Source organism: Papio anubis, chromosome 7 (genome assembly GCF_008728515.1).
Source record: "Papio anubis isolate 15944 chromosome 7, Panubis1.0, whole genome shotgun sequence".
NCBI classification, from domain to species: Eukaryota; Metazoa; Chordata; class Mammalia; order Primates; family Cercopithecidae; genus Papio; species Papio anubis.
In genome coordinates, this window is record NC_044982.1 from 71,264,536 (window position 1) to 71,283,207 (window position 18,672).

Here is an 18,672-nt window from a genome sequence, read left to right on the forward strand (position 1 = left end):
CTTTGACAGGCAGGGTAGGGAGAAAGGCAAGCAAAGTCAGATGAGAAAGGGCAATAGAGGCTTCCTAGGTGAGGAAGGGATATGTCCAAGAACAGGTCAATGGGAATTTAACCCAATGGTGGTTGGGTTAAAGGAGTGGGGCAGGTACGGAGGCTGTGGACAAAATGAGGAACTTGAAAGTTTACAATCCTGAAACTAATCAAAAAGGTTGGCCATCTCATAGGGAGCCAAAAATCACAAAATCAGTTAAGCATGGTTGTGCGTGCCTGTAATCCTGGCTACTTGGGAGGCTGAGGCAGGAGGATCGCTTGAGCCCAGGAGTTTGAGGCTGCAGTGAGCTATGACCACACCTGTGAATAGCTACTGCACTGCAGCCCGAGCAACACAGTGAGACTCCATTTCTAGAACAAACAACAACAACAAATCATGAGACTGGAGTTAAGAAACAATGAGATCAGGCGGGGTGCGGTGGCTAATGCCTGTAATCCCAGCACTTTGGGAGGCCAAGGTGGGCTGATCACTCGAGGTCAGGAGTTCAAGACCAGCTTGGCCAACATGATGAAATCCTCTCTCTACTAAAAATACAAAAATTAGCTGGGCATGGTGGTGCGTGCCTGTAATCCCAGCTACTCGGGAGGCTGAGGCATAAGAATCGCTTGAATCCGGGAGATAGAGGTTGCAGTGAGCTGAGATCACACCACTGCACTCCAGCCTAGGTGACAGAGTGAGACTCCAACTCAAGAAAAAAAAAGAAGAAAAAAGAAAAGAAACAATGAGACCAAAATGTGGATGGAGTTGGAATCTCTGGTGATACTGGTAGTGGGAGTGGAAGAAAAGCACATTTTTTTTTTCTGTATTTTTAGTAGAGACGGGGTTTTGCCATGTTGGCCAGCCTGGCCTCGAACTCCTGACCTCAGGTGATCCACCTGCCTCGGCCTCCCAAAAGGCTGGGATTACAGGAGTGAGCCACCATGCCAGGCCGAAAAGTACATTCTTATAACATGTATAACGTACAAACTAATCAATACTGATTTCCTCACATAAACTTCCCTTGGTGTGTTGATGAACGAAGAGTTACATGATTTGCTTTAAAAAATAAAAAGTTCTTTATCTGTGTAAAGCAGCAATTGTTCCTTAGATGTTCTCTTCAAAAACACGGTCTGACCAGAGTTTACTTTTTTAGGAGTTGGAGATCAGAGGGCCTGAATTAGAAAAGACCCATTACATCAAGGATTTGACCACTCCTACCAGAATAGCACTAAGTGCCAAAGGACGTGACCCTTAATTTGAGCCAATAGCTATTATCAGGGTTCAGCTTCTGTGAATACAGATTTCCTTCTGAATAAAGCAAGCCTTGAGTAGAAATTTGTGAGTATACAGCTATGCAAGTAGTATTTGATGGTGTCCAGCAATGCTCTAGTTTAAGGTGGCTGCCCCTTTTTATGAATTTACATTATTAATTATTAGAATACATGAGGCCGAGTGCGGTGGCTCACACCTGTAATCCCAGCACTTTGGGAGGCTGAGGTGGGCGGATCACCTGAGGTCTGGAGTTCGAGACTAGCCTGACCAACATGGAGAAACTCTGTCTCTACTAAAAATACAAAATTAGCTGAGCATAGTGGCACATGCCTGTAATCCCAGCTACTCGGGAGGCTGAGGCAGAAGAATTGCTTGAACCAGGGAGGCAGAGGTTGCAGTGAGCCGAGATCACGCCATTGCACTCCAGCCTGGGCAACAAGAGCAAAACTCCATCTCATACAAACACACAAAAAGAATACATGAGGATGAAGTGACTATAATAACGGGGAAAATTTTTCATTTTCTGTCAGGTGAAAAAAAACATGTTACGAAAGAGTTCATAGAGAATAAGTATACATGTATAGAAAAATAAAAAATGAGTATATATGTATAGAAAAATATATACGTATAACAATAGCAATAGACTGTCCAGTCATGGAACACAGGACAGAAAAAAAAGCAGGTTTGGATTCTAGAGCAAGGTCATTGAAAAGAGGAATAAAATATAAGAATGATTTATTTTCAAAGAATCAGTAATATAAGTACACCTAAGCAACAAGTCTGGGTGAGGGACTTACCTCTCCGAAGACCTGCCATAGCCACCTCCAAAGGAAGCTACTTCACGAGGTGGAGGCTCCATCCCATTCTCCCAGCTTAGGACACTACCCTGCTCCAGCAGGGCCACATGGATGGAATTGTCAGGGAATTCCATTGGTATCCTATTGGATACTGACATTCTCTGTTCTGATGCAGTCATAGAAAGCACAAGAAACCTCTTTTATTTATTTATTTATTTATTTATTTATTTATTTATTTATTTTTGAGATGGAGTCTTGCTCTGTCATCAGGCTGGAGTACAGTGGTGTAATCTCAGCTCACTACAACCTCCGCCTCCCAGGTTCAAGCAATTCTCCTGCCTCAGCCTCCTGAGTAGCTGGAACTACAGGTGCACACCACCACGCTCAGCTAATTTTTGTATTTTTAGTAGAGGCGGGGTTTCATCATATTGGCCAGGATGGTCTCAATGTCTTGACCTCAGGTGATCCGCCCGCCTCGGCCTTCCAAAGTGCTGGGATTACAGACATGAGTCACCGCGCCTGGCCAGGAAATCTCTTTTAATAGTAGACTTTAACTATTTAGATGTGAACTGAAATTGTTATCTATATAATGTTCTAGTCTACCTGAGAGTGATGAGGCAAACTGACCTGGTCTCATTAAAATGAATTAATGTTTAACATATTCAAAATTAAAGCCCCTACTAGTGATTTCTTAAGTATTTGCTTCTTGGGCTGGCTTTTAGCACTGAAGAGATGAGTGGGGTAGTCATTTTAATGTGCTCGATATTAACTCTCTACATCAAATTTCTTGTCAGAAGTTACCAAAAAAAACCTTCCCATGTTACTGCTATTTATAACAAATTATCACGATTATCATAATAACTCAATCCATTAGATAGGAGTATACTTCTGAGGGCACTCTGGTAGCAAAACAAACTATTTTTAGCTGCCATCAGTGACTAGATAATTGTCTTCCTGTTTATTTCAATTACCACTTAAAAGCAAGTTGTGTATGTAGTAGAGCCTCTGGAAGCACTTGTCAGATCAAATAATGGCAAAAAATGAAACAAAACAAAACAAAACAAAAAAACCAAAAACAAAAAACTAAACTTGGGGAGACAGAATGTCAGGAAATCATGAAAAAGTATAAATGGAGATGAAGAAAAGAAAATTAAAGATTATTTCTCAAATTTTATTACATTTATTCATCTGTGTTCCTGTCTCTGGTATTTTCATCCTGTTATTTTCTATGGCTTCCTCTATGTAGAGCTCTAAATGGAACTTCCTTTGTTTATTTAGCATAGACTTAAGCAGACTGCTTGTCACTGGCCAGGACTGCGCAGGTAAAAGCTGGTCCTATATCCTTTCTGCTCATCCTAAGTGCCTTCTACAAATTTCCTTTCTTATTCTTGCTCCCCTCCTGCCTCCTGTAGGGCTGCTGGACTATAGAGATGCCTCATTTCAGGCTGTGCCGGGTGGTTCACGCCTATAATACCAGCACTTTGGGAGGCTGAGGTGGGTGGATCACCTGAGGCCAAGAGTTTGAGAGCAACCAGGGCAACATGGTGAAACCCTGTCTCTACTAAAAAAGGAAAAATCAGCCGGGCGTCATGGCGCGTGCCTGTAATTCCAGCTGCCCGAGAGGCAGAGGCATGAGAATTGCTTGAACCCGGGAGGCAGAAGTTGCAGTGAACCGAGATCATACCGTTGCACTCCAGCCTAGATAAAAGATCAAGACTCTGTCTCAAAACAAAAACAAAACGGTGAGAAATCTGCTAGAGGACCAAGGAAGCAGTAATTATATTTAAGTACAGACTTGAGGAGAAAATTAATTGCATATGAAGAACAAGCCACCTCAGATGAGGTAGTCCCAACAGAGCCCTGAGAGAATAAACTCAGCCTTCTCCCTTGAGATTTTCTTTTCACTGGGTCTGAGAACAGCAGGAGGAAAAGAGTATAAATTCAGAATGCCAGGGGGAAGCACAAAGTATTTTAGAAATACTTTTAAGTGGCAAAGTCAATGCTCTTTCAAATCCTTCATTGTTCACAACTGATTTTAAAGATACTAACAATTTAAGAGTACAGCTTTTAAAGTAATTTCTTCTCGTGGTGTCCAGGAACTTGCTTGACAGGTAGCTTTTTTTTTCACTCAAATGATCAGAACACAAATGGGCAGCCTAAGTGTCTGGTTCCAGGGCTTCCTTCAGGGAATCCCTGCACTCCTCAAGGTCACTGTGGCAGCATAACTTACTCTGAGCAACCCTACACTGGTTCCCCACTCCTGGACAAGGGACCGATGTAGATAAGTTTATCTCAAGCAGAAGTTAGGGTTTTGTTTCTAAATGGTATTAGAGTTGTTTTAAAATGTAATTTCTCTACCACAATGTTCTATACTGGTGAGCCATTCAGGATACTTGGGCCCTTAAAAGACGTACTCCCCTGTTCCTTCCTCTCATTCTTACCTCCCTCCCTTTGAGACAGGGTCTCGCTCTGTCACCCAGGCTGGAGTGTAGTAGCATGATCATAGCTCACTGCAGCCTTGACCTCTGGGGCTCAAGTGATCCTCCCACCTCAATCTCCTGAGTAGCTGGGACCATAGGCATGGGCTACCATGCCCAGCTAATCTTTAAATTTTTTGTCGTCACGGCTCTCCCTATGTTGCCTAGGCTGGTCTCCAACTCCTGGCTTCAAGCAATTCTCTCATTTAGCCTCCCAAAGTGCTGGAACTATAGGTGTGGGCCACCATGCCCTGACTCCTCCCCCATCTCTATGTGCCAGTAGAAGAAAGAGTATTTGGGAATTAGAAGAGGTGGGTTATGGCTGAAATGTCTGTACTAACTAGCCGTGAGACTCAGGGAAGCCAGGTCATCTTTCTGGGTCTGTTCCTCATCTCCAAAATAGACTTTACATGCTCTAAGGTTTACTCCTGCTCTAAAGTTCTAGGTTTCTTCTTGTAGCTTCTCCCATCCTTTTTTTTTTTTTTTTAAAGAGACAGGGTCTTCCTATGTTGCCCAGGCTGGTCTCCAACTCTGGGCCTAAAGTGATCCTCCTGTCTTGGCCTCCCAAAGTGCTGGAATTAACAGGTGTGAGGCACCACGTTGGCCTCCTCCTCTATCTCTATGTGCTCCTTTTTTTGAAATTTGCATTAGTTTTTAGATGGGCTTAATAAATACTTTTTGTCTTCTTAAAATGTTTTTCTTAAAACTATGATAGTTCCTTAAAAAAGCAGTTTAGCTCACTGAAAGCACAGTTTTCTAAGTATGTAGTTTATGAAACTTGGAAAATAAACAGACTGAATTTATTAGGGCTTTCTCAGTATCTTTTAACACTCTCAATATATCCAATGTTTTCCTGGAGAGCTCTTTTGTCTTGGTGTGCAGTAATGTTGCATTCAGTAAATGGGTAAGAAGATAAAATGTCCCCTCCTTGGATTTTCCTGAATTGTTTCTCTGTACATAATACATACCCTAAATGTACACATGTATGCGGTTTGATGTAAATGAGGTCATTGTTTATTTCATGTAAATAATTACCTTTTTTTACCCTAACTTACTTTTTTTGAGGTATATTGTCATAAATGTAAATGTATCAATTTAAAATATTTACTGTGAAGAATTTTAACTAATATATACATATAGCTATGTTACTATTACCCAAATCAATATAAGAAACTTTCCATCACCCCGAGAAAGTTATTTCATATCCCTTTCCTCAGGCAATTACTATTCTGATTTTTATCATAATAGAGTAGTTTTTGCCTGTTCTTGACTATTGAATACAGTATGTAAAAATTAGCCAAGCCTGGTGGTACATGCCTGTAGTCCCAATTACTCAGGAGGGCTGAGGTAGGAAGATTGCTTGAGCCTGGGAGTTTGAGGCTGCAGTGAGCTGTGATCGCGTCACTGCACTCCAGCCCTGGTGACACAGTTAGGTGAGACTCTTTTTCCAAAAAAAATAAGAAAAAGAGGAGTGAATGCCCCCTCTTCTCCAATCCAAATAATTGGATGATAAGTAATTAAAAATTGCTATTAATAGTAAGCCTTAGTATCTTGGCCAGTTTCTTACAGAGGACGATAAATGATTCCATGTGGATAGGGCATAACATATAGAGAATGAGACTATGTCAGAAGAGGGAGAAGGGATTTGAAACAACATGAGTTTCTCAGGGACAGATGGATTGGTTCTGCTATTGGTAGGCCTGGAAGGCAAGGTCAGAAGTAGCAAAAAATGGATAACAAAAGCACTACTTGTCACCGAGGCTAAGTGGAATAGCTGGCCCAGTAGGAGAAATGTAGGTTTTGCTCTACACTGAGTTCTCCAACTCTTGATAAGCCTCCAAAAACAAATGTTAGGGAAAAAAAAATGCAGCTGGTTATGAAAAGATATTTTATCTCATTTCATTAAAAAATCAACGTCAACACTGTTAATAGAATCATTTTATCCTCAGGATAGAGGCAATGCTCTAAACAAACACCAATTCAAGAGCCTCTGATGCCAACCCAGGGGGTACCCAAACACAAACTTAGCATAGAGGTAAGAGTCTCTATGTCTTTTGGTGGAGGCAAAGCCATTTGGTTGGTATTTCATAGGAATATCTTTCTACCACGTCTTCATCATATGGTATGTGCCACGAGTCTCCAGTTGTTTGCACCACTGTGTCATAGCTGAGAATATGCTGTTGAATTAAAAAGAGAACAAAACATTGAGAACAACACTAAAGGGCTACCTGGCCATTTCTCTTTCTGACACTTCTCAAGTTTGCTTCAGAAGAGTATTAATAATGGATTATCTCACTTAATAATGGATTTTCAAAGGGCAGCTAACTCTGTGAAGATGAGCCCTAGCATTAGGAGTTTCTTTTTTTGAGGGGTCTCATTTTTACGTCTAAAGACTCTCTATAGAAGTATTACATTTATGTAAGACAGATGTTCTTTTGTTGGCTCTATCAGTTTTGTGTGTGTGAGTGAAAAATTTCAAATACAGTCAGCCTTCCATAACTGCAGGCTTTGTATCCCTGGCAAACCACCACGGACTGAAAATATTTGAAAAAAAAAAACAACAAAAAAAAACTGAACATGTACAGACTTTTTTTCTTCTTGGCATTATTCCCTAAACAATACAGAAACAACTATTTATATAGCATTTACATTGTATTAGGTATTATAAATAATCTAGATGACTCAAAGTATACAGGAGGATGTGTGTAGGTTATATGCAAATAGTATGCCATTTTATATAAGGGACTTAAGCATTTGAGGATTTTAGTATCTGTGAGAGGTCCTGAGACCAATTCCTCATGGATACCAAGGAACAATTGCACACAAAAGTAGAGAAATGGTATCATGAACTCCCATGTACTCATCACCTAGGTTCGGCCATTATCAATTCATCTCTAGTCTTATTTCATCCATACGGTGCCCCCCCCCCACCTCAGATATGTAATTTCTTCTGTAATACTTCAGTATGTATCTCTAAGAAATAAGGTCTTATTTTATAAATGTAAGAGCAATATCTGTATACCTTTTATTATACTTAAGAATTAATAGTTCTTCAACTATATCTTGAATCACTATGGTATCATTTGATACCATATTTACCACAAATCTATTGTTTTGGATATTCTTATTTATTTACTTTTATAGAGACAGGGTCTTACCATGTTGCCCAGGCTAGTCTTAAACTCCTAGGCTCAGGCAATCTTCCTGCTTTGGGCCTCCCAAAGTGCTGGGATTACACAAGTGAGCCACTACACCCAGCCATTCTTACTTATTTTTAAATTGACGAATAACAGTTATATACATTTATCATGTACAGCATGTTTTTGAAATATGCATACATTGTAGAATAGCTAAATTGAGCTAATTAACATGAGCATTACCTTATATATTTACAATTTTTGTGGTGAGAACACTTAAAATCTACTCAGCAATTTTCAAGGATACAATACATTGTTATTAATTATTAACTACAGTCATCATGGAACTTATTCCTCTTATCTAACTGAAATTTTTTCTCCTTTGACCAACATCTCCCCACTCCCCTAAACTCCATTTTTTTTTTTTTTTGAGACGGAGTCTTGCTCTGTCACCCAGGCTGGAGTGCAGTAGCACAATCTCAGTTCACTGAAACCTTCACCTCCCAGGTTCAAGCGATTCTTGTACCTCAGCCTCCTGTGTAGCTGGGATTACAGGCACATACCACCACGCCTGGCTAATTTTTGTATTTTTAGTAGAGATGAGGTTTCGCTATGTTGGCAAGGCTTGTCTTCAACTCCTGACCTCAAGTGATCCACCCACCTTGGCCTCCCAAAGTGCTGAGATTACTGGTGTGAGCCATCATGCCTGGCCAATATTTTCTGATCATTGAACCTTATTTATTATACCACGGGCCAGTGTACTTTTCTGTAATAACTCACTTTGGATTCTCTACCTTTGCTTTCACACAAGATATGTCCTTATATTATAGATATCTTAACTAGAATCAAACGAGAATTCAATTGAGACTGTGTCATAGAAATGAATTAAACAGGGAAAACAAATTACTTAAAAGTATAACAAACTAAGAAATAAGGAATTTGAGCTATTGCAAATAAACAAAAATAAAAAACGTATATAAGAAGTCACAATTTATGGCAGGGTACGGCGGCTCACACCTGTAATCCCAGCACTTCGGGAGGCCGAGGTGGGCAGATTATGAGGTCAGAAGTTCAAGACCAGCCTGACCAACATGGTGAAACCCCGTTTCTACTAAAAATACAAAAATGAGCTGGGCGTGGTGGCACGTGCCTGTAGTCCCAGCTACTCCGGAGGCTAAGGCAGGAGAATCGCTTGAACCCAGGAGGCAGAGGCTGTAGTGAGCCGAGATTGTGCCACTGCACTTCAGCCTGGGCGACAGAGCGAGACTACATCTCCAAAAAAAAAAAAAAAAAAAAAAAAAGTCATAATTTATGACATAATTAATTGAAGTCAAAATTGGTGATATCCTAAATGTTTTTTGGTTTTTGTTTTTGAGACAGCGTCTTGCTCTGTTGCCCAGGCTGGAGTGCAGTGGCGTGATCTCGGCTTACTGCAAGCTCTGCCTCCAGGGTTCACACCATTCTCCTGCCTCAGCCTCCTGAGTAGCTGGGACTACAGGCACACACCAACACACCTGGCTAATTTTTTTTTTTTTTTTTTTGTATTTTTGGTAGAGACGGGGTTTCACCTTGTTAGCCAGGATGGTCTCGATCTCCTGACCTTGTGATTTGCCTACCTTGGCCTCCCAAAGTGCTGGGATTACAGGCGTGAGCCACCGTGCCCGGCCCCTAAATGTTTTAATTAATTTGAGGTTGGCCTATGAAACCTTTAGCAGACTCTTTCTAGGAACTGGCTAGTAATAAATACTAACCTAAAACTGAGAAAAATAAAGCATTTAGAACCTTCAATTAGATGTGACACTCTTTTTCTATGCCACATTCTTACTGTATACTTGACTCTGTTAATATTACATAGAGAACAGATACCATTACCTGAAAGGTCAGTTTTGATCCTGGAAACCTATTTATAATTGCCAGCTGATGTCCCTGCTGCCACTTAAAAAACAAGCGTTGGGTCTTGGCATCAGGCAGACAGGCCTTGTGGTCCCGCATCAGGTCTTTTGTGATAAACCTGCAGTGATTCCCGGAGTGCAGTGTGGCATACAGAAGGAATGGATCATCCTTCGAGCTGAACCAGGCATAAGAAAGGACACAATCAAGCACAGCTGAAGAGGCAGAAGACAGCGTTTTTTCGCTACACTTTTTACTTACTTTCCTTGGAGGTGCCTCGGAATTCTTGACCAGCATGATCCTAGTAATACTTAAGAACTACCTGAAAGTCCTTTTTTTTTTTTTTTTTTTTTTTGAGACAGAGTCTCACTCTGTCACCCAGGCTGGAGTGCAGTGGCCGGATCTCAGCTCACTGCAAGCTCCGCCTCCCGGGTTCACGCCATTCTCCGGCCTCAGCCTCCCGAGTAGCTGGGACTACAGGCGCCCGCCACCTCGCCCGGCTAGTTTTTTGTATTTCTTAATAGAGACGGGGTTTCACCGTGTTAGCCAGGATGGTCTCGATCTCCTGACCTCGTGATCCGCCCGTCTCGGCCTCCCAAAGTGCTGGGATTACAGGCTTGAGCCACCGCACCCGGCCACCTGAAAGTCCTTAGCTGGTAAGCAATACCATCTAGAACACAGATGGAAAGCTGAGGGAAATGGAATGCTATGCCTGGGATTCTCACAGCTTACTGGACTCTTCCACTAGAACGATGAATTCTAACAGTGCTCTCCTCACACTTAAAAGTTGCTTCTCTTTGGGCATTTTTCGTATTTGCCTTATCTATCACAGAGCACACCTTTTCCCTCTCTCTTCACCCAAATTCAAGAAACACCCAATATACTACTAGGGCAGGATGAGACTTTCTTGCAAGCCACCAAATAACTGGCTGCCCCTGAAGCTGAACTGGTATTTCAGAGCAGCTTCTAGACAGTCACCTGGATCAGCACCCCAAAACATCTTCTTTGGTAAGAGCCAGTGACTCAAAGCCTCCAACAGACCATCAACCTTAGCACTTATCATTTTAATAAATGTGCTGTAAAAATGGCAGTAACGGCCTTGCTTTAGGAGATTCAGACTGCAACTTGTGATATGCCCTATGCCTTGATTCAAATGACCCTAAATAGGACGATTTAAAGTTTTCTTTATCCTGAAGTATTTCAAGTGAAATGATAAAATGACGAAATCTGCCTTATAACTCTCCAGGAAAAAAAGAAAAAGAAAAAAAGTGTGCGGTTTATAGAACAAAATTAGCAAAATGATGGTAATTGTTGGAGCTGGGTGACAGTTACACGGGGACTCACTATTCACTACACTATTCTCTCTAGTGTATGTTTGAAAAGCTTCTTTAGTACATTAATGGAAAACAGATTTAGTGATAAACATTTAAATATTCAAATCCAAAGCCACAGAAGGTAAGTGAATTGATCGTTACAACTGAGTTTGGAACTTCAGCTGATGCAACAAATACAGACCCCAAACCAAGCAGTGAGACCACTTTCCGACAGATTTCTTGGTCATAACGCTTCAAATTTATCTAATTCTTCCATATAAGGAAAACAATAATGATCATGACAGCAACTAACATAAATAAATGGTTTTCATGTACTTGGTGCTGTGCCAAGAGTTTTACATGAGTTATTTACAGGTATTATCTTATTTAATCGTTAAAACAACCCCATAAAGGTTACACAGGAGATAAGGAAGACAGAGAGAAAGGAAACACTTTTCCCAAACATGGAGTGGCAGGGCCATGATCTCAACCTGGGTAAACTAATTCCCAAGCCTGCAATCTTACTGTCTACCCAATGTTGCCATTAGGTCTTCTGCTCTTGGAGAAATGGAAGCACCATCTTCCAGCTAAAAAAAGAAGGGATGTGGTTTGGGAACTGGATGAGAGGTTTGCTTCTCCCTTGCTTTATGCATTGAGAACCACTGCACTTTTTAAATAATAAATGATTTGGGGGCCAGGCGAGGTGGCTCATGCCTGTAATCCTAGCACTTTGGGAGGCTGAGAGGCAGGCGGATCACGAGGTCAGGAGTTCGAGACCAGCCTGGCCAACATGGTGAAACTCCATCGCTACTAAAAATAAAAAAATTAGCTGGGCATGGTGGCGGGTGCCTGTAATCCCAGCTACTTGGGAGGCTGAGGCAGGAGAATTGCTTGAACCCGGGAAGCAGAGGTTGCAGTGAGTCAAGATTGTGCCACTGTACTACTCCAGCCTGGGTGACAGAGCAGGACTCCGTCTCAATAAAATAAAATAAATGATTTGGAGAATACTGACAAATCTTGAAGTTATCACATTCAGACTATGAAACCTAGATTTGGGGCTGAGGCATAGATATTCATTATCTAAGCAAAGTTGGAAATAAAGTTTTGTTAGCATAAACAATATGAAAACCTCAATGCACAAGAGTGCACTGAGTTCACGTGTGCTGTTGCGGATCTGTAGTCCTCCTAATTAGCTATCTTTTTCCTTACTTTATAGCTACTGTAGGTTGGTGGTTTTTTTTTTTTTTTTTTTTGAGACTGTCTCACTCTGTAACCCAAGCTGGAGTGCAGTGGCACGATCTCAGCTCACTGCAACCTCCGCTTTCCAGGTTCAAGTGATTCTGCTGTCTCAGCCTCCCAAGTGGCTGGAACTACATGAGTGTGCCACCACACCCGGCTAATTGTATTTTTAGTAGAGATGGGGTTTGCTATGTTGGCCAGGCTGGTCTCGAACTCCTGATCTTGAGTGATCTGCCTGCCTTGGCTTCCCAAAGTGCTGTGATTACAGGCATGAGCCACTGTGGCTAGCTTACTGTAGGTTTTGTTACTGACCATGTTTACCATGTTCCTTTGGCTTCCTGGGAAGCTGCAGCTCAACAGTAATTTTCTCCTTACATTTAGCATAAAATCTAGGCCTCCTGCTTGTCTACCAGGTTCCGTAAGTTCCTCTGTATTGGAGTCTCTGCCTTCTTTCCAATCTCAGAACTTATTACTTTCCCTCTTGCTATTATAGCCCAACTGGCCTTCTTGCTTTCCTCAAACACATGCCAAACTTATGCCTGCCTCAGGGCTCTTTTTTTTTTTTTTGAAATGGAGTCTCGCACTGTCGCCCAGGCTGGAGTACAGTGGCGTGATCTCAGCTCACTGCAAGCTCCGCCTCCCGGGTTTATGCCATTCTCCTGCCTCAGCCTCCTCAGTATCTGGGACTACAGGCACCCACCACCACGCCCGGTTGATGTTTTGTATTTTTAGCAGAGACAGGGTTTCACCGTGTTAGCCAGGATGGTCTCGATCTCCTGACCTCATGATCCGCCTGCCTCGGCCTCCCAAAGTGTTGGGATTACAGGCGTGAGCCCAGCCTGCCTCAGGGCTTTTTAAATATTTCATGTTATTTGGGATGTTCTTCCCACCACCTCTCCCCCTTTCTCAAATAACTCACTCCTCACCAAATTTGCCCCCTCAGAAGAAAGGCTGTTCTTGACCACCCCATTCACAACCCTCTGAACTATCCCTTACCTAAACTCTATCTACCTTGCTTTATTGTCCCCATAGTACTAATCACTGCCTGGAATGACATTACCTGTTTATTTGTTTATTGTAAATTCTAAGAAGGCACTGCTCTTTCTCCAAGAACATAGAAAGTGCTCCTGTTGGTCAAGTATTTGCTAAATGATCTTCTTAGGATCTTATGGCATGTATTCGGTGTACTAATCTCACTCCTGACTTATCTTCTCCCCACTTCTCCTTTATCCTGATTTCCTCATCTGTTTAAGTTTATCCTGCCATAGAAACTGTAGTTTTTTTTTTTTTTAGAAGAAACTAGTTTTGTAAGTTGTCTCAAATCTTTTTTTTTTTTTAAATGAGCGTGAGTATACATATACATATGCATTTAAAAAATAGGTTTTAAAGTAGGTAACTAATAAGCAGATGTCTGGAGCACTGTATAATTCACCTATTACCCCCAACACTTACATGTTATCAGCAAAAAAACAGCTGGCTTGCTTTTGCACCTCTGCCATCTCATCCTTTCTCCACTGGAAACTCTGTGTTAACATGTGCTTCCGGCCTAGGACCAGCAGTCGCAGATTCTGTTTGGCTAGTTGAGAGACGACATTCAAGAGCTAAAAAACACAAAGCCAGAACCCCAAAAGGTCAAGCGAAGACTCTCAAATTAGTGGAGTGATTTTTTCCAGCAGGCCACCTCAATGGTAAAGCACTATTTTCTGGTAAAGGGTAAGAAAACAATCCATAATAATTTCCCATCTTTGAAAGCCTGAGGAAAATGCTTCCCTATTACACATTAATGTCTAACATCTGCCTATTGGTCAGGTTACATTGCAGAGAGGTTTTTCTTTTGTGTGTGTGTGTGTGACAGGGTCTTACTCTGTTGTCCAGACTGAAGTGCACAGGTGCAATCACAGCTCATTGCAGCCTTGAATTCCTGGGCTCAAGCAATCTTCCCACTTCAGCCTCCTGAGTAGTTGGGACCACAGATGTGAGCCACCACGTCTGGCTTTTTTTTTTTTCTCTGAGACACCGAGTTTCGCTCTTGTTGCCCAGGCTAGAGTACAATGGCGTGATCTCAGCTCACTGCAGCCTCTGCCTCCCGGGTTCAAGCAATTTTCCTGCCTCAGCCTCCCGAGTAGCTGGGATTACAGGCATGCACCACCACGGCCAGCTAATTTTGTATTTTTAGTAGAGACGGGGTTTCACCATGTTGGTGAGGCTGGTCTCGAACTCCTGACCTCAGGTGACCCACCCGCCTGAGCCTCCCAAAGAGATGGGATTACAGGCGTGAGCCACCATGCCCAGCCTAATCAGCCTAAATTTTTATTTTTATTTTGGTACAGATGGGATCTCACTATGCTGCCCAGGCTGGTCTTGAACTTCTGGCCTCAATAAATTCTCCTGCGTTGGACTCCCAAAGCACTGGGATTACAGGTGTAAGCCACTGCACCCAGCCTAGTTCAGTTGTTTTAAACTGTGCTCTTTGGGGCCCACTAGGATAGAGATAGAGAGGCTCAAGAGGGATGGGATTTTGTTTCCTAGGATTTCGTTTCCTATACATTTCAAACCTTGTTTCAACCCAAACAGCTCAACCTTTATATATTTATCACATTGGTATTCTGCGTAAGTTTTGATTTGAATAAAGGCTTCTACTTCTTTTTAAGTTTGTAAATGATTAGACTAGACAGTGACTTTTCTATGTTATGACTTGATTGCTAATACTGCCTCCTTTCATTGAAATTCCCTTTTCTACAAAAGATCTGTCGATTTCTACCCTGTAGCCTACTTTCCAGTCAGTTACTTTATCCCCATTCTCTCCACTTCCCATCGGCCTCCACTTCATTGTGTGCACATAAACTCCTCAAAGGTCTAGACTTGGGTTTTTAGAAATCTAGTACTTTGGTGAGCTTGCCTATACTCAATTTTTCATAAGGAAAAGTACATAAATTACTTTTATACCACCTATTAAACTAAGCTATAAATGGATATTACTAAGTAAAACAAAAGCTGAAAAAACTATAACTTGTATTATATAATCATATATCAGAAATATAAAAGATCTTTAATTTCTAAGAATTGCTAGGCCCACAAAAACTACAAGTTGAAAGGTCTTGCAGAAATCCTTAATTTTCTTGGGTCTTGGTTGGAAAAGGTATTTATTTTAGTCTAGCTTCTCTTTACTCATAAGTTCCTCCTCTGTAGATTTTCAGGACATTATTTAAAGCCTTATAATAAATAAAATTAATTCATTTATTTAATCAGCTATCAAATATTACATTAGTACATGTTATATCCAATATACATGTAGACTCTGATGATCTAATAATGAATTAGCAAGGGCTGAATTTTTTTATTTTTTATTTTTTTTTTATTTTTGAGACGAAGTCTCGCTGTGTCGCCCAGGCTGGAGTGCAGTGGCACAATCTCACTTCACTGCAACCTCCGCCTCCCGGGTTCTTCTGCCTCAGCTTCCAGAGTAGCTGGGACTACAGGCATGCGCCATCATGCCTGGCTAATTTTTGTATTTTTAGTAGAGATGGGGTTTCACCATATTGGCCAGGCTGGTCTGGAACTCCTGACCTCGTGATCCACCTGCCTCGGCCTCCCAAAGTGTTGGGATTACAGGCATGAGCCACTGTGCCTGGCCAGTTGAATTTTAAAAATATTACTGTTTATTGCTTTGGACCGATACTGAATTTTTGTCCACTCCATTGCTAATCTTATTTCAGTAAGGAGTAGTTGGCTTTTTTATCCCTAATTATTAGTTCTATAATTAAGACACAGAATGGGCTGGGTATGGTAGCTCACATCTGTAATCTCAGCACTGTGGGAGGATGAGACTGGAGGGCTGCTTGAGGTAAGAAGTTTTAGACCAGCCTAGTTAACACAGCAAGACCTTGTCTCTATTTAAAAAAAAAAAAAAAAAATTAGGCCAGGCACCGTGGCTCTCACCTGTAATCCCAGCATTTTGGAGGCTGAGGCAGGCGGATCACTTGAGGTCAGGAGTTTAAGACCAGCCTGGCCAACATGGCTCCATCTCTACTAAAAATATAAAAATTAGCTGGGTATGGTGATGCACGTCTGTAATCCCAGCTACTGCGGAGGCTGAGGCAGGAGAACTGCTTGAACCCACGAGGTGGAGGTTGCCATGAGCTGAGATTGCACCACTGCACTCCAGCCCGGGTGACAGAGCAAGACTCCATCTCAAAAAAATGAATGAACGAATGAATAAACAAATAAAATAAAAATTAGCCAGGCATGGTGGCATGCACCTGTGGTACTGGCTACATGAGAGGCTGAGGCAGGAGGATTGCTTGAGGAGTTCAAGGCTACAGTGAGCTACAATTGTACCACTGCACTCCTGGGCAACAGAGTGAGACACCATCTCTTAAAAAAAAAAAAGAATGGACACAACTTGCCCACTTCAGATTCAAGTTTAGCTCAACTTGCAGGTTGAGCTAAACCTGCTTGAGTGTTAGCTCAACCTTAAAACACTTGAAACACTCAACCTTGAAACACTCAACCTTGAGGACACCAAACCCAAAGATTTACAACTAGTAAAATATAGTTCTTTCCTTCAAAGTTAGGAACAATGGTTTCTGTGCTCAGGCAGTTATTTCCTAAACCTCTCTATGTGTAAGGCATATGGTAGGTATCACAGCTACAGAATTTTAAGCCATAGTCCCTGCCTTTAGTAACGGAGTACCCAATATTATTATTATTATTTTGAGACAGAGTCTTGCTCTCTCACTCAGGCTGGAGTGCAGTAGCACAATCTCAGCTCATTGCAACCTCCGCCTCCTGGGTTCAAGCGATTCTCCTGCCTCAGCCCCCTGAGTACCTTGGATTACAGGCACCCACCACCACACCTGGCTAATTTTTGTATTTTTAGTAGAGACGGAGTTTCACCATGTTGGCCAGGCTGGTCTCAAACTCCTGACCTCAGGTGATTCACCCACCTCGGCCTACCAAAGTGCTGGGATTACAGGCGTGAGCCACCGTGCCCAGCCTCCAATATTTTCTTATGTAACTATCAAGACTAAGAAAACCTATATGCTGGCTCTACACATATTGGATGGGTCATAAATATATTTTTTTCATTAATAAATATTTTCTGATTAGCTGAAGAATATGCCCAACATCCACTTTCATCCATCATAAAGTAGCTCATATTTGAAAACTTGAAAAATGAAAGAATAAATGACTCACAGCTCATTACCCAAAGACTGTTAATGTCTATTTACCAGTCTTTCTGTTCTATTTACTTTTTATTTTTATTTTTATTTTATTTTTCTTTCCAAATCAATAGGTCTTTTGCATCATTTAAATATCACAAATAGGTCTCGGGAATCATCCGGCATCTTATTTCAGAAGCTGGACTACTCTTAGATCTTATTCATCAGTCAGCTGAACGGTTCCTTTTTCAGAGACATAGATACCATCCCAAAATTTCCTGATATCCTTGTTTTTAACTGCTGTGGCTTACTTAATCAAAGCCTCTAAATTGGAAACAAGCTCAATATCATTACCTTCAAGGATTAATTCATCTTTCTGTGCTTGAGATACTGAACAAGCAACACCTGGTCTCATCCGAACCCTGAGGATATATTTTTCACCCAAGAAATTTCAGATTTCAACAAGAGATCCATTCTCCTGGATAATGACATTGATGGGGAAGTAAGCATACATAGACCTCACCTTGTAATGGAAGCCCAGTGTTAACACCCTTGATCATGTTCTGTACATGACTACAAATGGTCTGAACGGCAGCCAGTTCCTTTCTGTTTCCCCACCATTTGTCAACCTGGAGCCTCTTTTTTTTCTTTTCAAGAAGACTGAATCTACACTGATGTGATTGAAGTCCCTCTGCAGGGTTCTTCTGGGGCCTTTCACAATAACTGTGTGTCCCTTCACAGTAATGTCACCATTTTTTGGAATGTGGATAGTCTGATTGCTGAGAATGGTCTTCATTCTCTCAGTAGACACGGCAAAGAAAGCTATTCTATGTATGTTTAAACATAATCTTATAAGCTATTTTAAAAGTTGGGTTAGTAATAAAAGAGCAAACATCTATACTAGTAAACTTTGATTCATAGATTCAAATAGCTCAAAAGACATAGGCTGGGTCTGGTGGCTCAGGCCTGTAATCCCAGCACTTTGGGAGCCTGAGGCAGAAGGACTGCTTGAGGCCAGGAGTTCGAGACCAGCCTGGGCAACACAACAAGACCCCGTCTCTAAATAATAATAATAATAATAATAATACAATTATTAAAAAATTCAAACAAAAACTATTTCTGATACTGATTGCTTAAGTTTCCAGGCAACTGGGAAAACGGCTTAAAGATAAATACAGTTGTGTCTTCATAGCTGTATCCTGGTTTAGATAAATGGTCTTGGCCGGGCGCGGTGGCTCAAGCCTGTAATCCCAGCACTTTGGGAGGCCGAGATGGGCGGATCACGAGGTCAGGAGATCGAGACCATCCTGGCTAACACGGTGAAACCCCGTCTCTACTAAGAAATACAAAAAATA

General features: G+C 41.5%; 2 protein-coding genes and 1 pseudogene across 7 annotated transcripts in view; all 3 read right to left on the minus strand.

The window, feature by feature from the left end:
• The window catches only part of PSMA6 (proteasome 20S subunit alpha 6), a 42,279-nt gene extending 40,024 nt beyond the window's left edge, over positions 1–2,255 (minus strand). Inside the window, exon 1 of the mRNA XM_031669141.1 lies at positions 2,100–2,255. Coding sequence (XP_031525001.1) covers positions 2,100–2,118 — 19 coding nt within the window. The 5' untranslated portion in view covers positions 2,119–2,255. The remainder of the gene's footprint in view (positions 1–2,099) is intronic.
• Positions 2,256–6,119: 3,864 nt separating this feature from the next.
• Positions 6,120–18,672, minus strand: part of PRORP (protein only RNase P catalytic subunit) — a 149,655-nt gene continuing 137,102 nt past the window's right edge. For 2 of the 6 annotated variants that reach the window (XM_003901703.4, XM_017961120.3), the window contains 3 exons: positions 13,608–13,756; positions 9,586–9,781; positions 6,120–6,753 (listed from right to left, as the gene is read on the minus strand). In XM_003901703.4, the coding sequence (XP_003901752.1) occupies positions 6,622–6,753; positions 9,586–9,781; positions 13,608–13,756 (477 nt within the window). In that variant the 3' untranslated portion in view covers positions 6,120–6,621. The remainder of the gene's footprint in view (positions 6,754–9,585; positions 9,782–13,607; positions 13,757–18,672) is intronic. The other 4 variants (XM_009211396.4, XM_021941125.2, XM_009211395.4 and 1 more) reach the window with 2 other exon arrangements.
• Positions 17,408–18,631, minus strand: LOC103886185 (annotated as a pseudogene).